The 10,218-nt window shown below is 42.4% G+C and overlaps 1 protein-coding gene across 1 annotated transcript; it reads left to right on the top strand.

Moving 5' to 3' along the window:
• Positions 1–744: 744 nt before the first annotated feature.
• Positions 745–9,768, top strand: LOC148790125 (F-box/kelch-repeat protein At1g57790-like). The gene is made up of 4 exons (XM_088891486.1): positions 745–921; positions 1,076–1,858; positions 2,401–7,406; positions 8,497–9,768. The coding sequence occupies exons 1-2, from the start codon at positions 745–747 to the stop codon at positions 1,814–1,816; spliced, it is 918 nt and encodes a 305-aa protein (XP_088747612.1). The 3' UTR covers positions 1,817–1,858; positions 2,401–7,406; positions 8,497–9,768.
• The last annotated feature ends 450 nt before the right edge of the window (positions 9,769–10,218 follow it).

Consider the following 10,218-nt stretch of genomic DNA (forward strand, 5'->3'; position numbering starts at 1 on the left):
AAGATGGGGATGTTCTGTGGGGCGATTTGAATTCTTAATAAATTTCTACTCTACATACAATAGCAAATGATAAATTGGAATAGATAAACAGACATGGATACAAATGAAACGAGCAGCCAACTCTGCTTAAATAAAGGTGTCAATGGACTGGATTTGGTTGGATTCCATCCAAATCAAAAGCAATTTAATTGGATTGGAAGAAGGACCAATAAGACATATTAAATTGGATCAGTCCAAACTTAATGGTCCAAAATATTCATTGGATTGGATTGGGCATAATCCATTTCTAATGGATTTATATTAAACTCGGAGCAAATTGAACCAAAAAGATAAGAGTACAGGTGTCAATGGACCAGGTTTAAATTGGATGGTCTAAACATTGAATTGGACCAATCTAGAATTGATCGGATAGGATTGGACCCGCGGTCCATCTGTAATGGATTTATACCGAGTCGGATTGGGCCCATATCCCGTCCATTAACAGCCCGATGTGTATGGTGGAGTCAGTGGTACGTACGTAGTTAGAATTAGAATTGGATTGGACCATTGGAGTTTAGTTAGGACTTAATAGTGTGACTTGGCTTTTTCCTAGTTGAGATATGAAACAAATTAGAAACCCCGGTCCCCGGCTATATATATATGCTCGTGACGTGACTCGTGAGAGATACAATATGATAAGCCATCAATCACTGTTTATTTCTTCCTTCTCTTTCTTTATTCCCGGTGTCGCGTCCTGCGCAGAACATGGCGATGAAGTTAGCTTTGGATTGTGGGGAGGAGCGAGGAGTAGCAGCAGAACTGAAGGATGAAGAAGAAGAAGAGATGGAGGATGAGAAAAGACCGTGGGCTGACCTCCCCAGGGATCTCATAGAGTTGGTTCAATTAGGTCTATTCATGGGTGATTGCATTCGCCTCCGCCTCGTCTGTAAAGCGTGGCTACATATCTCTCCTCCACCCCGCTCGCTTCCTGAAATCTTGTCGAAACGATGTTCTAGTCCATGTCTCACGCTCTCTCCTGCAACCTCGTCGAAACGATTTTCTAGTCCATGTCTTTTGTCCTTCCGACGGAATTTAAAAGCTACATCGTCGGGCGCAGGTCTGTGGAATTTTTTCGTCCCGATCTATAGTGGATGCAGACATCCGCCACGCCAAGTACGGGTGGTTGTTAATGTCTCGAAGCAGGAACTCGATTTTCTTCTTCAATCCCAGCACAAGAACTACAATCAACCTTCCTGATATATTATTAGACTATGCTTGTGAAATTTTGGGGGTCTCTTTCTCAGCCCCACCCACTTGCTCAGATTGCGTAGTTCTCGCTCAATTTGATTGCAGTCCGAAATCTGTTAGCATCTATGTCTGTCGTAGGGGAGAAAGCGACTGGACTAATTATAGAATAGAAAACAAGAATAAAGTGAGTTTCTATTGTTTGGGTAAGGATGGGAGAGTGGGAGCTTTTGATCCCTCGCTAGGTGAGAATGGTTGGACTGTTCTTCCAAAGGTCATAGGACCAAATATTTCCCTTCACAATAGTTTCATGGCCGAGTGCAATGGGAAGATTTTCGCGGTTTTCGTAAAGCCAATTTGTGTTCTCAGGCTGAATGAGTCCAGGCTGAAGTGGGAGGAAGCGGTGAGCTTGGATAACTGTACATTCTTCGTCAGCCGTACCGCATCACTGTTGACGCCGGCTCCGAGAAAGGGAACAGAAAACAAGATTTATTTTCCAAGATTTCAGGGCCAAGATGGTGTGTTTTACTCTCTGCAACTCGGAAGTACAGTTGTTTTGGAAATTTTTGCTCTCGTGAGGATTTGTGTGTGATGGGCCGAAAAGATCGAAAAGGGTACCCACGCGTAACGCAAGGTATGTGGACCGATAATGCACATGCATAGCCCATGCAACGGCCCGGTAGATCAGTACCCAGTTAATTGTTGATTGTTAGATAGTCTTAAGCATGTTGTTAGTTGGTCTTAAGCAAGATTGAGTCAAATAAGTTATTTGTTATTTCTGTTAAGTTGTTAGTATGACAAGGCATAGGGATAGGCCATATAATTAGAAGGCTAATCCCTTACTTTAATGCTATTTCAGTGGTAGGAAGTTAAGAAGTTTATGTATTTAAACACCACCCTACCACTTGGATGGGGTAGTTGAAAGTTAATAAATCTCTTGTGACTTATTCTCGCCCTAAGCAAAATATTCTATCTCTCTCTAACTTTGACTGAGACCTATCATTGGTATCAGAGCTAGGCTCCATGGCAACTAACAAAGAAAGAATTAAGAGTTTGGAAGTTGGGCTTGGAGGACTCCAAGCAAGTTTGAGCAGGCTCGAGTTAGGTGTTAATGACAAGTTACACCAGCTTGAGGCAGCTATTAGTAAGATGTTTGAAGTCTTGTTGATGCGGCAGGAACCATCTATGAGCCAACTAATGAACGCAGCGGATAGTCCTCCTACGGACAATCCCGTGACAATACAGAAGGAGGACGACCCATGTTTTCCTCAAAGTTAGCCAAGCTCGAGTTTCCCAAGTATGCAGGTGATGACCCAACTGAATGGTTTGCCCGTGTTGATCAATTCTTCGAATGCCAACACACCGAGGATCCACAGAAGGTGTCACTAGCTTCCTTCCATCTGGAAGGAGAAGCAAACCAATGGTGGCAATGGCTTCGTCGGACCTATCTCGAAGACGGAAAGGAGGTAACGTGGAAGATTTTTGTAGAAGAACTTTGGGCCCGTTTCGGCCCAACCGATTGCGAAGACTTCGATGAGTCGTTATCCAAAATACGACAAACGGGGTCTCTACGTGACTATCAGAAAGAGTTCGAACGACTGGGCAATAGGGTGCACGGAATGACCCAGAAGGCGTTGGTCGGTACGTTCATGGGAGGGCTCAAAACGGACATAGCCGACGGGATTCGAATGTTTAAACTGAAATCCTTGAAGGAGGCTATTAGCCTAGCTAGAATGAAGGATGAACAGCTGCGTCGTCAAGAGAGGACTCTGCGTACAGCCACCAGGACTACTGGTAACTTTCCCGACAAAGACAAAGTCAACCCCATCATTGAAACGTCTTTCTTGGACAGAGATGCAGCGAAGGCATGCTCAAGGTCTATGTTTCAACTGTGACGAGAGGTTTGGGCCCGGGCATAAATGCAAGGGACCGCAACTGTTACTGCTCGCTGGGAACTACAGCGACAACGAACCAGAGGATGTCGAACCAAGCTTTACGAAATTGCGTAGGGAGCCTGAAATATCTCTACATGCTCTCACGGGTTGGTCGGCAGCTAGAACCATGTGCGTCACGGCCAAGGTAGGATCACACGAACTGATTGTTCTCATCGATAGTGGATCCACCCATAACTTCATCAACAATAAGATAGCCGAACTGCTGCACCTACCGGTAGTACCTACCGAGCCGTTCAACGTCAAAGTAGCCAATGGCGAACCCCTTAAGTGCCGAGGAAGATTCGAGAATGTGCATGTCCTACTACAAGGTATTCCATTCACCTTGACACTTTATTCTTTACCACTAATTGGATTGAATATGGTACTAGGAATCCATTGGCTAGAGCAGTTGGGAACTGTGGCGTGTGATTGGAAGCGTATGACGATGGATTTTTCTTGGGCCAACCAACACCGGCTATTGAAGGGGATCGACCACCAAACAATTCAGTCGGCCTCCTTCAAACAAATTACAAAGGGGATCAAACAGGAACATTCGCTATTTGTCGTCTGTCTCCAAGCAGTTGCAGAAGAGGTGTATCCACAACTACACCCGAATATGCAGCAGTTGTTGGCGGAATTCAGTGATCTCTACCAAGAACCAACACAACTGCCACCACGAAGAGAGATAGACCACCGCATCACTTTCAAAGGAGGAACGGAACCTGTCAGCGTCCAGCCGTACAGGTATGCCTATTTTCAAAAAGCTGAGATCGAAAAACAAGCACAAGATATGTTACGGTTGGGGCTCATCCGATCTAGCACAAGTCCATTTTCTTCCCCTGTCTTGCTAGTTAAGAAAAAAGATGGGACTTGGCATTTTTGTACCGATTATCGGGCACTCAACGCCGTGACCATTAAGGATACATTTCCTATCCCAACTGTTGACGATATGCTAGATGAACTATATGGAGCCTCCTTTTTTACCAAACTTGATTTACGATCCGGATATCACCAGGTACGGATCCACCCACCAGACATTCATAAAACGACATTTCGCACACACAATGGTCACTATGAGTACTTGGTTATGCCTTTTGGCCTATGTAATGCACCTTCTGCATTTCAGGCTATTATGAATTCTGTCTTCCAACCCTATCTCTGTAAATTTGTGCTAGTTTTCTTTGATGATATTCTTATCTATAGTCCCAACTAGAACATGCATCTTGAACATGTTCGAACAGCTTTTGAGGTTTTAAGGCATCACCAATTTTTTATCAAATTTAGTAAATGCATATTCGGCCAGCTAGAGGTAGAGTATCTGGGACACATTGTCACTTCCCACGGGGTCAAGGTAGACCAAAGGAAAATTGAGGCTATGCTTAAGTGGCCTCAACCCACTATCATATTACTGACTTACGTGGCTTCTTAGGCCTTACAGGGTATTACAAGAAGTTCGTCCGCAACTATGGAATTATAGCTCGACCCCTTACCAATCTTCTCAAGAAGGGTGAATTCAGATGGACCACCGAAGCCCAAGAAGCATTTACAGCCTTAAAAAAAGGCAATGACCACGACTCCCACACTGGCAATGCCTAATTTTGAGGAGCCCATCACCATTGAGTCAGATGCTTCCGGCGCAGGTATTGGAGTAGTATTGACGCAACAGGGACGACCCATTGCATTCACGAGCCGATCTCTAGGCGTCAACAAGCAAAGTTGGTCCACATATGCCAAAGAAATGTTCGCCATTGTTCAGGCAATACGGGCATGGCGACCTTACCTGCTAGGCCACAAGTTTTACGTCCAAGCCGATCAACGCAGCCTCAAGTATCTATTAGAGCAGTGCATTGGGACACCAGAACAACAGAAATGGGTATCCAAACTGCTCGGGTATGACTATGAAATCATCTACAAGCCTGGACGAGAAAACTCTGCTGCAGATGCACTTTCGAGAGTCTTGGGCAGTCCCAGCCTTAATACTCTCTACATGCCTCAAACATCTCTATGGGACACCATCAAGAAAGAAGCCAGCACCCACCCCTACATGATCCCCATCAACAAGCTGGCAACAGAGAATCCTGGAGCTCCTTACACATGGAAAAATGGACTGGTATGTTACAAAAACCGCGTTGTGATCCCTCCTTAGTCCCACCTCATTTCTATACTCTTACAGGAGTTCCATGACTCCCCTTTATGGTGGACATTCTGGGGTACTACGCACATACAAGCGTATGGCAGCCCTCCATGTACAAAGATATTCAACAATATGTAGCTTCTTGCGCCATTTGCCAAAAAAATAAGGCGGACACTATCCCCGGCAGGACTGTTACAGCCATTACCCGTCCCCTGCCAAGTATGGGACAACATTACCATGGACTTTATAGAATGACTACCACCCTCCAAAGGCAAAACCACTATTTTTGTGGTAGTAGACCGTCTCACCAAATCAGCCCATTTCCTGACCCTGCCGCACCCCTATACGGTGAAGATAGTAGCTGAAAGGTTTGTAGAAGGCATTGTGAAGCTGCATGGTATGCCCAAGACGATAGTTAGTGACAGAGACCCTATCTTCATCAGCCACTTTTGGAGGGAGTTCTTTAAGATGTCTGGTACCAAATTGCAGATGAGCTCCGCCTATCACCCCCAAGCTGATGGACAATCAGAAGTGGTCAACCGTTGTCTAGAGCAGTATCTTCGTTGCTTTGTTTTTCAGCAACCTCGGAAGTGGAGCTCCTTCTTGCCATGGGCAGAATTTTGGTATAACACCACCTATCATTCCTCTATCGGAATGACCCCCTTTCAAGCACTATATGGGAGACCTCCACCTCGTATTCCAAATTACCAAGGTGGAACATCCCTAGTAGAAGAAATAGATCAAGCCATGCTCTCTCGCGATGCCATTTTGCAGCAACTCAAAGTAAACTTACATGCGGCCATTAATCGCATGACCCAAATGGCTAACGCTAAAAGAAGAGATGTCGAGTTCCAAGTGGGCGATCTAGTCTTTCTCAAGCTCCACCCATACCAACAGCAGACGGTTCATAGGCGGGCCTATCACAAACTGGCCAGTCGCTATTATGGGTCGTACCTAGTGGAGGAACGAATAGGCAAGGTGGCTTATAAACTGCAACTTCCCGAGGGTTCGCGCATCCATCCAATTTTCCATGTTTCCCTACTCAAAAAATAGGTGGGCAACACCACTGCCACTACCACCGACTTACCACCCATAAACTAGGAGGGAGAACTCATCACTGAACCAGAAGCCATCCTGGATACCCGCTGGTGAAGAAAGGATCCACTTTCGTGGAGGAAAGTCTCATCCAATGGAAGAACCTTCCTAGCGAAGATGCCACTTGGGAGAATTCCCAAGAGTTGCGCAAGAAGTATATCAATCTGGACCTTGAGGACAAGGTCCATCTTCAGGATGGTGGCAATGATGGGCCGAGAAGATCGAACTAGGTACCCACGTGTAACCCAAGGTATGTGGACTGATAATGCACATGCATGGCCCATGCAACGGCCCGGTAGAGCAGTACCCAGTAGAGAAGGATTCAGTCAAGCCACAAGAATCGGTCAAGCAGTTAGTTGTTGATTGTTAACTAGTCTTAAGCATGTTGTTAGCTGGTCTTAAGCAAGATTGAGTCAAATAAGTTATTTGTTATTTCTGTTAAGTTGTTAGCATGAGAAGGCATAGGGATAGGCCATATAGTTAGAAGGCTAATCCCTTACTTTAAGGCTATTTCAGTGGTAGGAAGTTAAGAAGTTTATGTATTTAAACACCACCCCACCACTTGGATGGGGCAGTTGAAAGTTAATAAACCTCTTGTGGCCTATTCTTGCCCTAAGCAGAATACTCTATCTCTCTCTAGCTTTGATTGGGACCTATCAGTATGGCACATGGGAAATGCGGCATTGCACTTGGATTGAAATTGAGTCGAAGCCTGATGAATATTCTGATAAAGAACTCCACTGGTATAATTAGGAAGGTCGTAGTATAATTAGGAAGGTCGTGAGCCCTATGACCTAGCTATCGGTTGGTGTGGTCCCTCTTTAGGTTAAAGAGGTTTTACATATAAAAGTTTTTTTTCTATGTAAGGTTAAGGTTTTTTGGGAAAAAAAGGTGTGAGAAAAATACAAAATGCTTGGTGTGAGAGTGAATTTTTTCTCTTGTTTTTGTTTTTTGGGTTGAGAAGAAAGGGAGAACAGGTGCACAAGAGTTAAGGGTTGGTTTGAGCAACAAGCCACAAGGTATTTATATTGCTCTCAGTTTTCTTTCATAGTGATGAATATATCTTATCTCTCCCGTGGACGTAGGTGATAAGGCCGGACCACTTAAGTCTCTGTATTCTTTGTGGCATATGCTTTTATTTGTCTTTGCTTGGATTTTATCATTTTTGTTGCTATTAGATTTCTTGTGATTGTTTTTTCAAATACGTACCTTGTGATTAGTTGTTGTGAGGCCCCAAGACCTTTAAAGAAAAGGAGAAGAAATTTAAAAAGATTATAAGGATGCTAAGACATTTACGGTTAAGTCATTCATTCCATGCAAATGGTAGAAACATCATTCATATTTGTAACAGGCTTGTAAAAACTAATTTGAAGACCCAAAATACAAATCAAATTGGGAATTGTTCTTTTTCTTCAGAACTCCAAAATGCAAATCAAATTGGAAATTTCTTTTCTGGTAAATAATCAAATTGGAAATTATTCATTTTTTCTTCAGAACTCCAAAATACAAATCAAATTGGAAATTTCTTTTTGGATAAATAATCAAATTGAAAATCCAATTTGTAACTTTCTTTACAAAATAGAAATCAGAAAAAAATTGAACATATATTCCATTTTTATTTTTTAAAAAACAACAGATCACAAGTGGGTTGAATTTCCCTCATTCAAAAGTTGGCATACGAATCAGTTTAACCCAAATTTGAACCAGATCTGAAATTTAATTTTTTAACTCAACAGCCAACCCCCAAATACAAGACTCCCACAAAAACAGGATTGGGATACATGATGACTCCAAAAAATTAAATAAAGTTCTAGTGAATAAGGTGGGGACTAATAGTAATTACTGCCCAGCATTCGTATCCAACCCACTGGTCACTGGACCAGAGTAACAACTTGTGATCCTACTCCCTTCCAACACGGCCCAATACCCATTCAACTCCAACTCCAAATCTAAATCCGAAATTCCAGTTATTAAACGACTAGGAAATCCTTTTTAATTTTTCCGGTATTTAACAACTAGGAAAACAACCTCAAACCTGTATAGGTCGAAACTGAATTTATTTGGAATAGGAAGCTAGCGACTCGGTGTTAATCATTGCTAACATTGCAGAATAGACGGAGGAGAGGTGCAACAGAGCCAAGGATTGAAGGCAGAAGAAGAAGAAGAATCGATAGAGAAAGGCTGGCGTTTCCGAGCTCCACCTAAATCAGTAGCGCCCTTTTTAGTTTTCATGCATGGGAGGAAAATGCACAACCGGATGTTTTTCAACCTGCCAGAAGGACGTTATCACGTCAACAGCATACCAGAGAGGCGGAGATGCGAGGGATGGAATGTTTGGCATCTTCCAAAGGCTGGTTAGTTTTATGGGATGACAATTTCTCCGCCTCTGGCTTGGACTATTTTCTCTGGAGTCCTTTTACACGGGTAAAATTGCAGCTACCGTCATTGAATTTGGAGCCATCCGTTTCGATTTACGGCTCTGCTCTGACATGTAATCCAACAGCCACTGAATCTGATCTCAGTAAGTTTGTGGTGATGTTGTTTCCTAGATCAGAGGAGCCTTGCATCTTGTTTGCCCGACCTGACGATGACCAATAGATTCATCAAGATTTGCAGCAACAGTTGGACAGTAAGATTATGACTGTTTATCGGTTGTGGGGTCAAAGCATATGCTTATACTTTTAATGGAAGTCTAACTATTATATAAGTGGAGTTGCTGCTACTACTGCCACCATAATCTTATTTGAAGTGCAGGATCATATAAAAACCATAGCACGACAGTTTTATTTGGTAAATTCTTGAGGAGACATCTTCATTGTTTCCAAGATATACTTGGGATGTGCGCTTGATGAAGTGGACAATTTTGAAGTCTTCAAGTTTGATTTCTGTAAATTGGTTTGGACAGTAAGATTTGATTTCTGTAAATCGGTTGTGGGGTCAAAGCATATGCTTATACTTTTAATGGAAGTCTAACTATTATATAAGTGGAGTTGCTGCTACTACTGCCACCATAATCTTATTTGAAGTGCAGGATCATATAAAAACCATAGCACGACAGTTTTATTTGGTAAATTTTTGAGGAGACATCTTCATTGTTTCCAAGATATACTTGGGATGTGCGCTTGATGAAGTGGACAATTTTGAAGTCTTCAAGTTTGATTTCTGTAAATTGGTTTGGACAATTTCGAACCTTCTTGATTGGAGGATGCATGGATTGTTTGGTATCAATATCATCTGCAACTGCAACTGCAACTGCAATATGGATAAAGGCAGACTGTATTTACTTCTTTCAACACAATGATTGGAGTTTGTATGCTTTTATGGCTGTTCTGAAGAGCAGCCATCTATAAATGCAACTACTTATAAGCAGATTAGTCTCTACAATGTGTTCAAGCTTCTTAAACAAAGAAACAAATTGTAAACAACAATCTTCTAATAAGGGAAATTATGTATATGATCAAGTCTCAAAAGAATGGATGAGAATTTCAAGACTCTTCATAAAGTGAAGTTCCCAGTAAATGTTGCAATCTAATATATCATTGCTTTTCCATCCGGTATATAGAAGACCAGATGGTGTTTAACAGATGTAGGCAGCATTGGACAAAATACATACCTGATGGTGTTTTACTTATCATAAGGTTGTATATAATTTTCACAAGTATATAGACCTTACGGTGTAGGGAAGACCAGATGGTGTTTTACAAACTTGGAAACCATTTGACATTACACTAGCGTTGGATGATAGCTTAAAATTTTGATTCATCAATTACCTTGGTAATAAAATAATAGATACACTTTCAAATTCATCTAAAACCCAACATACCACATGTT

This window comes from Nelumbo nucifera, chromosome 7 (assembly GCF_055504915.1).
Source record: "Nelumbo nucifera cultivar China Antique chromosome 7, China Antique-T2T, whole genome shotgun sequence".
Taxonomy (NCBI): Eukaryota; Viridiplantae; Streptophyta; class Magnoliopsida; order Proteales; family Nelumbonaceae; genus Nelumbo; species Nelumbo nucifera.